Source organism: Carassius carassius, chromosome 43 (assembly GCF_963082965.1).
Source record: "Carassius carassius chromosome 43, fCarCar2.1, whole genome shotgun sequence".
NCBI lineage: Eukaryota > Metazoa > Chordata > Actinopteri > Cypriniformes > Cyprinidae > Carassius > Carassius carassius.
The window spans coordinates 7,855,492-7,872,848 of NC_081797.1; the positions used below are offsets into that span (position 1 = coordinate 7,855,492).

General features: G+C 38.8%; 1 protein-coding gene across 1 annotated transcript in view; it reads right to left on the reverse strand.

The window, feature by feature from the left end:
• LOC132125157 (NT-3 growth factor receptor-like) overlaps positions 1–17,357 on the reverse strand; it is a 239,498-nt gene that overhangs the window by 174,144 nt on the left and 47,997 nt on the right. Inside the window, exon 3 of the mRNA XM_059536416.1 lies at positions 16,314–16,385. Coding sequence (XP_059392399.1) covers positions 16,314–16,385 — 72 coding nt within the window. The remainder of the gene's footprint in view (positions 1–16,313; positions 16,386–17,357) is intronic.

The following is a 17,357-nucleotide window of genomic DNA, read 5'->3' on the forward strand; positions in this document are numbered from 1 at the left end:
TGTCCACTCCTACACAGTTTTGTACTGCAACATGACTCCAAGAGAGAGAGAGAGAGAGAGAGAGAGAGAGAGAGAGCTGCTTCAGTCTGTCACTGAGTGACACACTCCCTGTTAATATAACAAGAAGCAACATTTGCTGTGAGAAATAATACATTATTCAGAAGTTTCTCTGTAAGATTTCAATGTTTTTGAAAGGCTCTTTTGGTCACCAAAGCTGCATTTAAAAAATAAAAATGAAAAAAATACTCTGGAATGTTAATACAATTTACAATCATTTTCAGTTTTATTTTATCTTAAAGGGGTCATCGGATGCAAAATTCACTTTTACATGTTGTTTGAACTGAAATGTGTCCACCTACTGTGGTATTTATTTATTTTTTTAAACTTGATAAATCCAAACCGCTTTCTCAAATCAAGCCGTTCTCAGATTCCTGCCTTTGTGATGTCACACAGGCCAAGGCCCCTCCCACAATTGATGATTGACACTAGCATGTTATCATAGACCCTGCAGCTAAAGTTTAACTGCATCACTCCATGGAAGAGAGGGGCAGGCTGAGCGGAGCTCATTAGCATTTAAAGGGACGGCTTGCTATAAACAGACTGTTTTTGACAGGTTGTTGTTTTACACTACCATTGATAAATTTTAGTTAAAGTATGATATAGACTTTTCATTAAGACCCTAAAGAATCATTTCAACTTATGGGAAATACATTTTTACACTTGTGATGACAGCTGAATTTTACAGTCATGTGATCCTTCAGAAATCATTCTAATATGATGATTTGGTTCTCAAGAAACATTTCTTATTATTAGTAATGTTGAAAATGGCTGTTCTGTTTAATATTTTGTGGAAACTGGGATTTGAAGAAAAAAAGAACAGCATTTAATTGAAAAGTATATATATGTGTATATATATATATATTTTTTTTTTTTTTTTTTTTTTTTTTACATCATCTATATCCTTGTTATCATTGATCAATTTTAATACACCCTTTTTTAAATTCAAATATTAATTTATGTTAATAATTCTGGGGGGGAAATGTAACAATCACTACATAGGATAAAATATATTAATGAAAAGAAGAAAAATGTGAATTGTGCACATTAAAACATGACCATTTATTAAAGAAAAATTCTGACATCATAATATATCTCTATTAAATAATTATTATTACTAAGGATGCATGATATTGGATTTTGGCCAATATCCGATATGCTGACAATTTCCAATTCATTTTGGCCGAAGCCGATACCGATATAAAATTTTAAATTTTTATTTGTTTTTAACAAAAGCTTATTACCGTAGTTAGAATTAAATGAACTATAATAAAGTTATTTTATAATGACAGTACATAAAAAAATAACTATAAACACTAATAATCACTACATTTTTTTACAGAAAGATTTTAAGATTTAACATTATATTTTAATATTTAAAATTTGTCTAAAGCAAAAGAGTTGTAAAAAATATGTAAAAAAAATTAGAGCTCATTATTTGTTTAAAAAATCTAACAGATTACACATTAATGAATAAATCACTTTATATATAATTATTTAATTTAAGTGTCGTTTGTGATATATAGTTACACTGTAAATGATTTCTGTTGTTTACACAGTATTATACTGTTGATCTCAACAGTTTCTTGCTGTATAAGCTGTGTACAGTGTTACTCTAGATTTGGTTGTTTTCACAGTATTATATTGTATTCTCAACAGTTGAGTACTGTGTACATGGTTGACAGTATGTTACTGAAGAATTGCAATGCATTCTGGGAAATTATTAATTACTGTAAATCAAAATACAGCAGTGCAAACTGACCGCGAAAAACACCACACAGAATTTCGCAGGTAAAACTGCTATTCCTACATAAAAAAAACATTCAGGACTGGGTGCTATGCATTAACACTCTTAATTTCTGTCAGTGGGGGTTGCAAGAGAACACATTTGAAAGAGTTTTTCCTGTAATGTCGGAAACTTCGTTTCTTCTCTGCGACCTGGAAACGTGCTTCATCTGGTGAGTAATACATATTAATATTTTCATACATAGACATTCTAGCTAATTCTAGCTAATAGATTTAATGTTAGTTTAGAATAGCTGACCTTTATTTCGATATTCAATGTTTATACTCAACATTTTACTAGTGTATGTGTACAGTACTCTTTCAATGTAGTCTGCGACATGTTACTGTAAATTTAAATACAGTAATACGAAATGATCGCGAAAAACAACCACAAACTGCCATTTTGTGAAGAACTCTTTCAGTTCTCTGAGCAACTTTGAGGGTGCCTTCGCGTCGCGAAATGTCAAAATGTCAGTAATAGCATTAATGTTAGTTTAGAAGAAGTGACCGCGGCGTTGATGTTAATAGGGGTAACGTTAGTGAACATCGATCCTGAGAGCCGCAGCCCTGCAGAGTTTTTCTTCAGCCCTAATCAAACACACATGAATAAGATAATCAAGGTCTGAAGGGTTACTAAGCTACAGACAGGCGAGTTTTAATTAGGATTGGATCTGAACTCTGCTTGCCACCCTGTTCTATATCATCATCTTCGGAACACATATTAAGTTATTTTTGATTAAATCCGATGGCTCAGTGAGGGCTCTATAGACAGCAACATCACTGAACTTCTCAAGATCCATAAAGGTATTAAAAACATATTTAAAACAGTTCATGTGAGTTCAGTGGTTCAATCGTAACCGAGCGACGAATCAAACTTTTTGTGCACCTAAAAAATACAATAACGACTTTTCAACAATATTTAGTGATGGGCAATTTCAAAACACTGCTTCAAATCTTTTGTTTCGAATCAGTGATTTGAATCGCGTGTCAAAATGCCAAACTGCTGAAATCACGTGTGTGGAATGATATTCCGGACATTATTCAAAAGGAACTGCAAATTGTATTTGCAATTGCGTTTTCAATTTGTGGACGCATAAAATGTGACATAATCCAAACGCAAATGCAAATCGTGCATTACCGTTTGCATTTTCGTTTAAGCGAAAGCACAGTGTCTGCCAAATTTAAAATGGAAATGCAAAGTCCGTTTGCAATTGTTTTTCCTATATCTTACAAGCTATGAGCCTGTCATATTTAAATAGCAATATTAACTACTACATTTGCCTTTTCGCTCTCTCTGCACTGCGCATGTAAACTGCCAAAACTCAAATGGAATCGCAATTCCTTTTCCATTTGAATTTCCGACATCTACACGGAAACCTGTCAATCAAGTGACAGGGGTGGGGCTCATTTTATTGGGCGTGTTTGCATTGGGAAGTGACGTCACTCACAAGTCGACGGTGATAAAAGAGGCAATTGATATAATATTTAGTTCCATTTGTAATTACTGTATATATACACATTTCCCTGAACTAAGTACATTTCTGCTGCTATTATTATGTTTAAATGAAAAATGAAAGGAGGCAGTGGTATTTCATATCCTTTTTCGTTTTATTGTAAATATACAGTGAGGAAAACTGCAGTAGCCAAAGCCAGCTGACATGTTATCAAGTACGCTGCGGTTTGCAAGATTTAACCGGACCATCGTCCTTGCAGACATCACACTCCTGAGTCGAATGCACAAAGTCTGAACTACTGAGGATGCAAGTCTGAAATCAGCGTGTGACGACTGGGGCGGGGCCGAGGGATGTGGGAACACGAGTGAGGCTGGTGGAGTGATTGGGAAATCCGCTACACCTGCGACCCACCACCGGTCTTGGGTCCCACAGAGGAGATGGAAGGAAATAAAACTGGAGCGACGACAGTGAAGGACGAGAGAGGACCAGGCCTGGGCTTTATTTTATGTTTTGGTTTTATTTTGTGCGCATCAGTCGTGTTCCCACATCCCTCGGCCCCGCCCCAGTCGTCACACAGCGTACTTTGTATTGAGAAATGCGCGCAGACCTACGTCACCAGGCTATTAATTATAATAGACTGAATTAAGTAGGATAAACAAAAATAATAATAAAGTACGTCTGTGTTGGTGCGGGTTTCGAACACGCGCTAAAAGATGGCACGCCACGAGACGACAGTCACAAACCACCGAGCTACCGATCTACACCGAATCAGCTCCAAATCACTGGATTCAAGACAGGACTCTCGATGTCACATCGTGCAGCTGCTGAATCAAGGAAATGTGACTTTGTTAACTTGTGACCTGTGTTAACTTATTATGAAAATAAACCATAGCAGAACACTGACTAAATTTTATGGTTCATGATGTTAAAGAACATTTCATAATGTCTCAGACAACTGTACATTTGTGACTACTGTGGTTTAATTATAAACACTATCGTTAACTCATATTTACCACAGTAAAAACATGGTACATTTTAGTATGATCGAAGATACAAAAATTCTTCCAGAACAGACTTGTATATGTGTATTCCCAGAAGAGATGAGAAATGTATTCGTGTTCAGCACCACAAAAAGAACATAAAGTGTCAACATCAGGAAACATCTTTTATAAGTAATCCATTTGAGTTTTGGCAGTTTACATGCACAGTGCAGAGAGAGTGAAAAGGCAAATGTGGTAATTAATATTGCTATTTAAATATGACAGGCTAATAGCTCGTAAGATATAGGAAACACAATTGCAAACGGACTTTGCATTTCCATTTTAAATTTGGCAGACACTGTGTGTTCGCTTAAACGAAAATGCAAACGCTAATGCGCGATTTGCATTTGCGTTTGGATTATGTCACATTTTATGCGTCCACAAATTGACAACGCAATTGCAAATACAATTTGCAATTCCTTTTGAATAATGTCAGGAATATCATTCCATACACGTGACCTTGGCGCTCCGAATCAATGATTCGGAACAAGAGATTCAAGTTCAATGTTCAATGACGTTGCTGTCTATAGAGGCCTCACTGAGCCATCGGAATTAATCAAAAATATCTTAATCTGTGTTCCGAGGATGAACGAAGGTCTTACGGGTGTAGAACGACATGAGGGTGAGTAATAAATCCTTTAACACCAGGCAAGAGAGATGTTATTAGGTTCATGAGACTCCATCTTGGAAAAAAAGTTTTTTTTTTTTATAATAAATTGTTAGTATTTTAATTTGTTATTTAGATTTTGATCATTATTTTTTGATTGGGAAATCCGCTACACCTGCGACCCACCACCGGTCTTGGGTCCCACAGAGGAGATGGAAGGAAATAAAACTGGAGCGACGACAGTGAAGGACGAGAGAGGACCAGGCCTGGGCTTTATTTTATGTTTTGGTTTTATTTTGTGCGCATCAGTCGTGTTCCCACATCCCTCGGCCCCGCCCCAGTCGTCACACAGCGTACTTTGTATTGAGAAATGCGCGCAGACCTACGTCACCAGGCTATTAATTATAATAGACTGAATTAAGTAGGATAAACAAAAATAATAATAAAGTACGTCTGTGTTGGTGCGGGTTTCGAACACGCGCTAAAAGATGGCACGCCACGAGACGACAGTCACAAACCACCGAGCTACCGATCTACACCGAATCAGCTCCAAATCACTGGATTCAAGACAGGACTCTCGATGTCACATCGTGCAGCTGCTGAATCAAGGAAATGTGACTTTGTTAACTTGTGACCTGTGTTAACTTATTATGAAAATAAACCATAGCAGAACACTGACTAAATTTTATGGTTCATGATGTTAAAGAACATTTCATAATGTCTCAGACAACTGTACATTTGTGACTACTGTGGTTTAATTATAAACACTATCGTTAACTCATATTTACCACAGTAAAAACATGGTACATTTTAGTATGATCGAAGATACAAAAATTCTTCCAGAACAGACTTGTATATGTGTATTCCCAGAAGAGATGAGAAATGTATTCGTGTTCAGCACCACAAAAAGAACATAAAGTGTCAACATCAGGAAACATCTTTTATAAGTAATCCATTTGAGTTTTGGCAGTTTACATGCACAGTGCAGAGAGAGTGAAAAGGCAAATGTGGTAATTAATATTGCTATTTAAATATGACAGGCTAATAGCTCGTAAGATATAGGAAACACAATTGCAAACGGACTTTGCATTTCCATTTTAAATTTGGCAGACACTGTGTGTTCGCTTAAACGAAAATGCAAACGCTAATGCGCGATTTGCATTTGCGTTTGGATTATGTCACATTTTATGCGTCCACAAATTGACAACGCAATTGCAAATACAATTTGCAATTCCTTTTGAATAATGTCAGGAATATCATTCCATACACGTGACCTTGGCGCTCCGAATCAATGATTCGGAACAAGAGATTCAAGTTCAATGTTCAATGACGTTGCTGTCTATAGAGGCCTCACTGAGCCATCGGAATTAATCAAAAATATCTTAATCTGTGTTCCGAGGATGAACGAAGGTCTTACGGGTGTAGAACGACATGAGGGTGAGTAATAAATCCTTTAACACCAGGCAAGAGAGATGTTATTAGGTTCATGAGACTCCATCTTGGAAAAAAAGTTTTTTTTTTTTATAATAAATTGTTAGTATTTTAATTTGTTATTTAGATTTTGATCATTATTTTTTTTTACTAATGTATTGTTTAACATTTTTAAATAAACTGTTTTTGTGCAATTAAAGCCTCAATTGTTCTTTTTCCTATTTCCCATCAGCAGCTGAAATAGCACTTTTACAGGTTTTCTACAAATTCTAAATGTTATACAATATCACTATAAAAAAATTAAAATAACATTTCAAAACTGTATAATACTATACAGTATTATTAAAAATCAACAGTATAATACTGTACTTTGAAATGGTAAAAAAATACAGTAAAATGCTGTATTCAATATTACAGTAAGCTAAACACTACTGTAGTTAGTATTACAGTAATTGTACTGTTGAATGAAATACAGCATCTACTGGCTAATTGTTGCCAGTAATTTACTGTTAATTTGACAATAAATTTTTTACAGTGTAGTTAGTCCCCCTTGAACTCTTCGCGTTCCAGACCAGTTGCATCCCCCTAAGGACGGCCCTGAGCTTTACATTAGTTCCATGTTTGTCACAGAGTTAGTCACATGGCATTTACAGCTCACTGTTTAAAACAGAAAAGAACATAAAGAATTTAACTGAGCCACCTTGAGCATTTCAAAATCAATACTTCCAGAGAAAGTGCTATTGAGGAATGGTAATGCTATAAGAGAGCTTTACTCCAGGTATTACAGATCCCCTTGGTTTTAAACTCAGATGGACCTTGAATAAAGGTATGACTAAATTCATATGTTCAGAGCAAAAAACTTTGAAAACTAGCTTTTAAACTTTTAACTTATGGCATCACTGTCAAAAACGTCTCGTTACGTATGGTAACCCTCGTTCCCTGAAGGAGGGAACGGAGACGCCACGTCGGTGACCGACGAATATGGGATATCGCTTCGATAGACCAATCTACTTCAAGTTTAAACTAAACGAGCCAATGCACATTGGCATGCAATTATTGCATCCAGCTGCCGCTGATCACTGCGTGAGTATAAGAGGGCAGCAGGTGCAATGCATACCAGTTTTTCGCTGAGGAGCTGAGCCGGGGACCCGGCAGCTCAGAGGCGGTACAGCAACCATGGCGACGGGATGTGGCGTCTCTGTTCCCTCCTTCAGGGAACGAGGGTTACCATACGTAACCGAGACATTCACTTTCAGTCGGTCACTCTCAACGCCACGTCAGTGACTGAGGAATATGGGATCCATATCAAAGCGCCATGGGTGCTACCCCTTCCAGTGCCCTGTGCGAGCTGTCTGCGCCCCTATTAGGTGTAGACCAGGGCTCAGAACAAGTAGCTCCACTCACCGCTGTCAAAGCACTACCTCACTGGGTGAGATTGGATAACACTGGGAAAATGTACCTGGTCCGCTTGGAACCGGGACGCTGTGGAAGCCCCATCCTTCCGGAAGGAGGTCTCGGAGGCAAATACACATATTGCATCTGTTTAGGAGTATACAGAGAAATTTGAGGTGATTAAAAACCCTCTTGGGAAGGCAGAAGTCTGCCGGGAAAACACGGGCTCTAAGGCTATACCGTGGACTATACACATACGAGTACCGCTTAGGTCTCAATATGAAACCCACCCTTCCATGGTTCTCACGGATACATCATGAAGGCCTGGCGCCGGACGTTCCGCCGCATCCAGCTGCTTAGGGTGATGGAGGATCTCAACAGGGTCTACAGTACGGACACTCTGGAGCAGTTTAAGCCAAGCCGACACTAACCGGGGCCTCTCAGTGCCACTACCCGTTTGAGGTGAGAACACAGGAGGATACCGGCTCTACACGAAGGCTATAGAACCTAGCGAACGTGTTAGGGGTCGCCCAGCCCGCAGCTCTACAAATACCTGTCAGCGAGGCGCCACGAGCCAGCACCCAGGATGATGCAACACTTCTACTTGAGTGAGCCTGAGTGAACCTGAACGGGCAGGGCACATCCTGAGCCTGATAGAGATGGCACTCCCCTTCTACCGGCCTCCGTAACAGACAAAGAGCCTGTCTGAGGTCCTGAAGCTTTGTGTCCAGTCTACGTAGCACCTTAATGCTCGGACGGGACAAAGCAAAGCCAGGGCTGGGTCTGCCTCCTCCAGGGGCAGCGCTTGCAGGTTCACCACTTGGTCTTTGAAGGGTGTAGTGGGAACCTTGGGCACGTAGCCAGGCTGGGGCCTCAGGATTACCTGGGAGTCAGCCGGCCCGAACTCTAGGCATGAATCGTCGACATGCAGGTTCCCTACCCTCTTGATGGAGGCCAGTGCAAGCAGGAGCAGAGATTTCAATGAAAGAAACTTTAGCTCAACTGAATGCAAAGGCTCGAATGGGCCCTGCTTTAGTGATTTACGCACTAGAGACAGGTCCCAAGAGGGTATGCAGGGGGGCCGGGATGAATTTAACCTCCTGGCCCCTTTAAGGAACCTGACGATGAGGTCATGCTTACCCAAAGACTTCCCATTCACGGGGTCATGGTACGCAGCAATAGCAGCAACCTGGACTTTGAGGGTGGATGGAGACAGCCTTTGCTCCAGCCCTTGCTGCAGAAGGGACAGCACGACCGCAATCGGGCATCTTCGGGGGTCTTCTCGGCGAGAACACCACCACTCGACAAACAGGTTCCACTTCAAGGCGTTAGCGTGTCTCGTAGACGGTGCTCTTGCCGAAGTGATGGTGTTCGCTACTTCTTGGGGTAGGTCACCTAGAACCTCCGCATCCCATCCAGGGACCAGACATAGATTTTAGAAAGGTCTGGACGCGGGTGCCAAATGGTGCCCCATCTCTGAGTCAGTAGATCCTTCGTCAGAAGAATTGGCCAAGGAGGGGCTGTAGCAAGGAGCACTAGTTCGGGGAACCAGGTCCGTGTGGGCCAATATGGCGCTACTAGCAAGACTTGCTCCTCGTCCTCCCAGACTTTGCACAGTGTCTGTGCGAGAAGGCTCACTGGGGGAAACGCATACTTGCATAGGTCCTGCGGCCAGCTGTGTGCCAGTACGTCCATGCCGAGAGTTCCCTCGGTCAGGGAGTAGAACAACTGGCAGTGAGAGGTCTCTGGAGAAGCAAACAGGTCTACCTGAGCGGCTCTGAACTGCCTCCAAATCAGCTGAACCGTCAGAGGATGGAGTCGCCATTCTCCCGGGAGTATTGCTCGAGACAACTCGTCGGCTGTACGACTGAGCAGGCCTGGAATGTGAACGCCACGAAGTGACCTCAGAACTTTCTGACTCCAAACGAGGCGGTGGCAGGCGAGTTCCGACATGTGACAAGAGCGCTGACCACCTTGTCGGTTGATGTACGCAACAGTCGCAGTGTTGTCCATTCGGACCAGCACATGCTTGCCTCGTAAGAGACCTTTGAGACGGTTCAAGGCAAGGTGCGCTGCTAACAACTCTAGGCAATTGATGTGCCACTGCAGCTGCGGGCCCGTCCAAACCCCTGAGACTGCATGCTCGTTGTACGTGGCCCCCCAGCCGGTGGTGGAGGCATTCGTGTAAACCACAGCATGCCTGGAGATCTGCTCTAGGGGCACCCCTGCCCAGAGAAATGCAAGATCTGACTACGGAGTGAGGGTCTGGCGACAGGCCGGTGTAACTTGGACCCGGTGAGTGCCGCGCTTCCACGCCCACCTCGGGACTCGGCCATAAAGCCAGTGCTGGAGCGGTCTCATATGTAATAGGCAGAGCGGTGTAAGTGCTGCCACGGCCGCCATATGCCCCAGGAGCCTCTGAAAGAGTTTCAGTGGGACCGCTGTCCTGCTCTTGAACGTATTCAAGCAGGCTAGCACTGACCGCGCACGTTCCTCTGTGAGGCGTGCTGTCTGTTCGACCGAACCCAATTCCATACCGAGAAAATCAATGTATGACAACACAGGTAATACCGGTATTACCATGGGGGCGGGGGCGTTTCCACTTTTCCTCACTTACCTTTGCTTTTAAATAGCCTATAAAAGGGGCATGTGCATTTTACGTTCACTATCAAATAGCAGCAATTCGTCGTAATGCAATTGTTCATTTTAAGTTCGTTTGAATTGTCTCTCTTTTCCTCGCTTTCCTCTGCTTTTAAGCAGCTTAAAAGTACTGTGCGCATTTTACTTTCACTTCGAATTAGCGGCAGTTTGGCAGCAATTGCTTGAAAGCAACAACAAAATAAAACATCAAACTCACTTTAGCCTATATATAAAACATAGAACTTTTATTAACAAAACAAATAAAACTGCACCATGCTATAGGGCAGGCTATGCCTAATATAAAATAACAAATAACTTACATAAAGTTGAAATAGTTATACAAAACTGGAAAGTAAACATATAATATGTAATCAAATAAAAAAGAAACATAGAAACATAGCTTGGAGGAACGGCATACACCTTGATGTCAAATAAAATAGATAAATGACACAAAGTTTAAATAAAGTATAAATCAGCGAACATTGTGGAACAAATAAATAGGAAATAAATGTTTTTTGTTTTTTTTTAAACATCCAAAATCACCTTTGGTAAATGGCAAAAGTCAACAAGCTTTTCAAAATCCAAGATATTACCAAATTCGCATTTCGTTTCGAAAATAAATCATCCTTCTTTCTTTCTTTCTCTAAAGGATCATTTTTGGAGGATCAAAATGCAGCTTTGCCATCACAGGAAGTAGTCTACCAAATGATTGATTTCTGCACAACAAGTCAAAACTAGAAGTAAAAACACATTCTCTGAAGTTTCTCATGCATGCACTAAGATTATAAAATAAAATAGCTATAAAATAGCTGATTTTTAGAATATATTTTTAAATCCAGTAAAATAATATGGGAGCTTCCAAATTTGGAAACCCCTTGCTATCTTTGTATTTCAGGAAGAACTACTGAAACATTCTGCATAGTCTGGTTCTCCTCTGACTACAGCGACCTGTGGCCTGTGTTTCTGAAGAGAGAGTCTGAAAGAAAGTACATAAAAAAGTGAGGGATGACAGCCAGTGACACAGAGAAAGTATTAGAAAGAGAATGACAGATGCACAGATGGGAGAAGATTCAAGTTTTTTGGACGGTTGACACTCCACATATTTAAGAATATAACTTTACGACCTCTATAGACAACTGACTTCATATGTTTCATTGTGCTGCTCTGAGTTTTATGGGAGTTGTCTTTCAGAAGTTTGTAAAGTGGCATTTCAATGTATCATGAGTCTTGATGGGTGACCGTCTCATTGCCTGGATTCATGGGCTGGTAATGGGAAGTAAAGCACTATGAATGTGAAAACTAGTAGGTTGCAACATGGCTTAACTGCCTGAATCCCTCTTTAGCTTTGTGATGAATTCCTGCATATTTTAATTAGACTTATAAATCCTAAACACATTAAATACAATTAATATTTCTCTAGGCACAGGTTTAAAAACCACAATCCATGATACATGGTGATATACCCAAGCAACACATTTGAAGGCTATCATGATGTAGTTAGGGATATTTAGCCCTAAAACTGACCAAAAATGAAAATTAGCCTGTTTTACTCACCCACAAGCCATTATATGTGAAAATGACTTTCTTCTTTCACACACAAATCCATTTGAAGTTATATTAAAAATTGTCCCGCTTTTCTAAACTCTATTGTAGTTGGGGGGGGGGGGTTCCAAAACACATTAAATAAATCTACAGGAGGCTTTAATTTACTCCGCAGAGCTATGTGAGGCAAGTTTTATTATGGATTTAATGTGATTTGGACTGTTTAACAGAAACACCCGCCCCTTACAATGATAGAGCTTAGAAGTGCCAGGACACTGTTTAACATGATTTTGATTGGATTCGTCTGAAAGAAGAAAGTCATATACACCTAGGAAGGCTTGAGGCCTAGTAAAACATAAATAGTTTTTTTTCCAATACAAAACCATTATTTTGTATAGGAATCACCTCATACATTAGCATTAACCAAACAAACTCCTTAAGTTTTACATTTCACCTGATACAAATGAATAATACAAAAATGCTAATAATAATGTCTACCGGAAATGTGATTAGTCTTTCTGATCTGATCCCAACTTTTTATAAACCTCATCAATATTACCAACAGGCATCATCATTAATATCCAATTCATATTTCAATGAGCGAAGAAGACGGCGTCAACAGATTTATTGTGTTCTCTCAAAGCACTCAACTTTAATCAAGCCAAATAAAGCTCTCATTGGGGCTCAGGGGCCTTCAGAGCCCGTGGAGACAACGGTGCTTCTCTCCTTTACTGATGAGCATCCTATCACATTTCAGAGAGGGAGACATGGCTGACTGACTAACCACAAAGTCAAAGGCTCATTTTGGAATTCTTTCACAGAGAAGGAAAAGATGTAAGCTGTTTTAGCGCGTTCCTCCAGTTGTGAGGGGAATAAAACAGCAACCACATCAACGGTGGCATGAATAATAAATAATGTCATCTCAGAAACAAAGTGAGAGAGAGATGGATGGAGTGAGAGGGAGTGATGGAAGAAGATGAAAAACTGAGTTTGCATGCCAAGGCCAGAAAAAAAAGAACAAGAGAAAAAAGAAGGGGACGCCTATGAGTGTCGGGTTTTAAAGAAAGACAAAGTTTTTAAAGAAAGACTGAGAGAGGCCAAAAGAGAGACTGACAGAGTTCAAGTGACACAATTCAAGTGAAATTGGCATGAGGGAGAAAAGAAAGAGACCACCACCAGAACTACAACTAAAAGTAAAGCCAAGGCAAAACAAACAAATAAAAAATAAAAAAGCTAAACAAAAAGCAAAGCGAAACAAAAACATCTTATTGATTCCAAACTTTTGAACTGTAGTTTATAAATATTTACAGTGCAGTGCCCTTAGTAGTCTACTATTAAGTGATGAAGTGACATTAAACGCAAAACAAAAAAAGCAAAAACAAATCAAAGGTAAAGCTTAGACAAAAACTAATTGAAAAAAACAAACAAACAGGAAAATCTTACACAAACAAAACAAAAACAGTAGTTTTTTTGCTTGAAAAAAACTTCTAAAAATTTGATAATATTCCATTTTTATGTTTATATTTTTTATACTTGATAAATTTTAAATTATTATTTATATATTTTCAACCTTTATAAACATTTAGTTTGGTATGTTACAATTTGACACATTCTAATCATTTTGCACATGCTTATCAACCAAAATTTTCTACTATTTCAGAGTAAAAATGACAAAAAACTGAAATATACCAGCTTGCAAGCCGTCTATTTAAAGAAAAAGTGACATTTTATTGCAAGGAGGTTCAGTGAGCGGACTGAGTTTTTAATGAGAGTTACTCCCTGGTCCCCCTCTGCTATCGCTCATGGGAATAACCTTTACAAGTTACCTATGAAAACCATTGCTGGGTATATTGAGTCCTCTCTTAATCATTCCAATGAAAAAAGATGTTACTGTAGAAATCCAGAAGGCAACCTTTCATTTCGCCAAACATGGCTAGTAGACACATGAAAGCGAACGCCCACCTTCAAAAAGCAGGTCGACCAAAGCAATAGGCCCCTATATTGATTTCTATGTCTCTTATCCAAAGCTGCTGAAAACAAATTTCCTTTGGTGGTCGGAGTATGAAAACAAAGAATAAACACAAGACAATCAGTCCCTTGATAGTGAAACTCTTACTGCAAGGGTCACAAAGCTTGGCTAATCTCAAAAACAAGTAGCTGCCAAGTCAGTATAAATTCAAAATTTACCCCATTTTATTTTATAATATTTTTTGTGCATAATAGTTTATGTTACCAAAATAATACAAAATATTCTAATCTTTCATCAAAATGTAATAACTAGCGTTTCAACATTTCAGATGTTTTAAAAATAGTTATAAAAAATTAGAAAGGTTAATTTTTATTTATGAATACAGGGGGAGAAAGTGTCTGTAGGATTAACAAAACGCGTGGCAGCATATTAATCTTTAAATGTAAATAAAACAAAACTACCAACAAAAAATAATAATAACGTTTTTTGTGTTTATTGATTCAGAACAATGATGCATTTTTTTGTTCATAACTTGATTTCCCTGTAAGTACAGTGATTTATTAATCATCCACGTCAAATGTCAAAACAGAACTGGGAAACGGATAACACTGCCACTTTGTTCCCGGGACCTGACCCCGTGTGTGTTGTGAATGACATGTCTGGAAATCTCTGGGATTTTTTCGATCATAAAAGTCAGTGCTCTGTGAAGACCACATGGAATGGGAGAACAAAACAAAAGGGCCCAAAAAGAGATGGTACTGTAGTATGTGCTTGAATGACTCCTCCTCTCTCTTTCTCTCTCACACAGACGTAGTGTTGGATATGCCCAAAAGAGAAAGACACCCCTGTATCTGTTGTCTTGGTCACTATTGCTCAATCACAAAAATACCCAGACTTTCAACTCTAAACTATTAAAAAAACTATAATAAAAATGTAAATCATACACGTTCAAAACAATAATGGATCTAAATAAAGATTGAAATAAACCTATATTTCTTCAAAAATAAAAACAGTATTTTAATTGTTCCTCATTTCAACAACAACTAACAAATTTTCCCTTAATAATTACGCTACATTTAGCAACTATTATAACAACTATTATCACGATTAATCACATCCAAAATAAAAGCTAGTGTTTACATAATATACGTGTGCACTGTGAATATTTTCATGTATGTATATATATATATATATATACACACACACACACACACACACACTTACATATTTAAGAAATGTATGTAAAATAGATTTATTTAATACTGATTAATCGATTTGAATGCAATAAAAAAAGATTTAATAAAAAAAAATAATTTGGTGTGGTTGAAGTGACACTGTGATGGAAACATTTAAGAATACTCGCAAAATATGTTCAAAATTGTGTAGATTTTGTGTACACACATAGTTTAAGTTAACAGACAGCTTAGTGTCCAGCTTATACCAGAAACTTGCCATGACAAAAGGTACCCGTACACCCTACTATAGTGCTTACAGTGGACACATGTAGTGACAAATACATGACACAAAGAGTTCCTGAACATTTTGTACGAAAAACATTCACCAGCAACGCTCACCAACACAAAATCGCACGCACGTCGGTTTATGACAGAAAGAAAATAAGAAGTGCATTTGCAGGCTGTGATGGACAGCACAAATTGGGCTGGACTGTGTGGAGGTGACAGTCTACGATTCCATGTCCTTTCCACCTCTCGCCTGCAGGAAATTGGGAAATAACAGTCCTGTCACACTCGTCCCATTCAGCCTTCATTAAGTAAATCATCTCTCTCTTTGCCCACATTCTCCACCACAACTCAGGCAGCTCTACAGCAAACAATCTTTGTTTATTCAAAGCACACAACAGAGGGTCTTTGCTGACTGTCGGGATGAGGAAGTGAGTGAGCCAATGTAACACCAAGAATTTCAAGAGGTGTAGGTTGCTGCAAACTGTTAAGCAAATTATCGAAATAAGTCATTTTGTTCAAGCAATTTTAAACCATCAAACGACTACAGACAAAGACGATATGTTAACAAGTGCTCCGCAAAGCAGCTCTTTAGAGATTAAACCAATGTATATGTCTGCCGGGCTACTCACAAAGCTCACTTTTGAGAAATGGTTGAGGGCAGTGCTCAGTAACACATGCCAGAGAACTTTATCATCATAAATTATGCATGGAGGGACAAACCATCTCTCGAATAAGAGCAGCCATGATACTGTGCAGAGTATCCAAAGATGGAAAACACATTGTCCCCATTTGCTTAACATGGCCTACTTAAGAAGATATGTTGTCTGGTGTAGATGAATGAGTGAACCCAACTTCATGATCCATTTTTTAATTGTATGAGTCTCGAGGAACAAACAATTGACTTTCAAAAGAGGGTTCATGAACAGGACTCACATGTAGTGCAGGTGGGGGTTCTTGGCGAAGGCTCGTGACTGAATCGTACGTAAGTTGCAGTTCACAATGTTCCTAGAATGGAAAAGACAAATAAACATTTATTAGTAGTTTTGACCAACCATTTTGACCTAGCTGGACATTTTTCTTAAGTTGAAATGCTTTTAAATCTTGAAACATTGGCAAAATGATTAAGAATTTATGGCAGTTCAGAATGTAACTTCTAAAGCCACTTTTTGTAACAATATTTAGGTCATTATTAAATATATAATTAAAAGCTTCTCACAAATTAATATTACTATTTCTAAAGAAGATTTGTATTTCTAAAGAAGTTTTCAAACTGATTCAGTTTCTTACTGAAAATCAAAAGAACATGCGGATGAACTTCATCTGATCATTAATTTATGTCTCATTTTAGCTTTTTTCACCAAGTTTGTTTAATATGCATTTCAAATGTGTGCAAAAAGAAAATGTTTATGAAAAATATTTAAAAAGAATGCAATAGATGTGAAGAAAAATTTGTAATGCCAGAGAAAAAATACACCTGTGGCAAAGGACAATTAGGTTATGCTAATGTCAAATGCTGCGCTAAGTTGCTCTGATTAGCCTTTAGGTTTTGAGTGTGCAAATCATAGGTTTAAGAGGAGGTGAGCTTTTAAAAAAGAGTGAAAGACCAGTTCATGATCATCATTTTAAATGGATTTGACAGCAGCTAGGGGCTAAACAGGCTGCTAATTGCCTAGCCGTTTCGCAGCAGTGTCAAAGGGGGAAATGTGAAGTAAAAGGGAAAAAACATCATCTAATCTTCTCTTCCAGTCTGCCTCCTCTCCTCAAGTAACATCATTAAGGCCCGAATATCATCAAGAGCCTGCATCCTTGCTCCCGGAGTTATTTACGCTGGCAGCTGGAATCAATTATGCATATTGAATAAATTTTTTTTATCATTGGCATTTGTGAGATGTTTATTTGCACGAAGCACTCTCCGCTCTTGTTATTAGGGATGTTTGTGTGAGCGATTACATCAAAGTATTTCTTTTAGCATGAGGT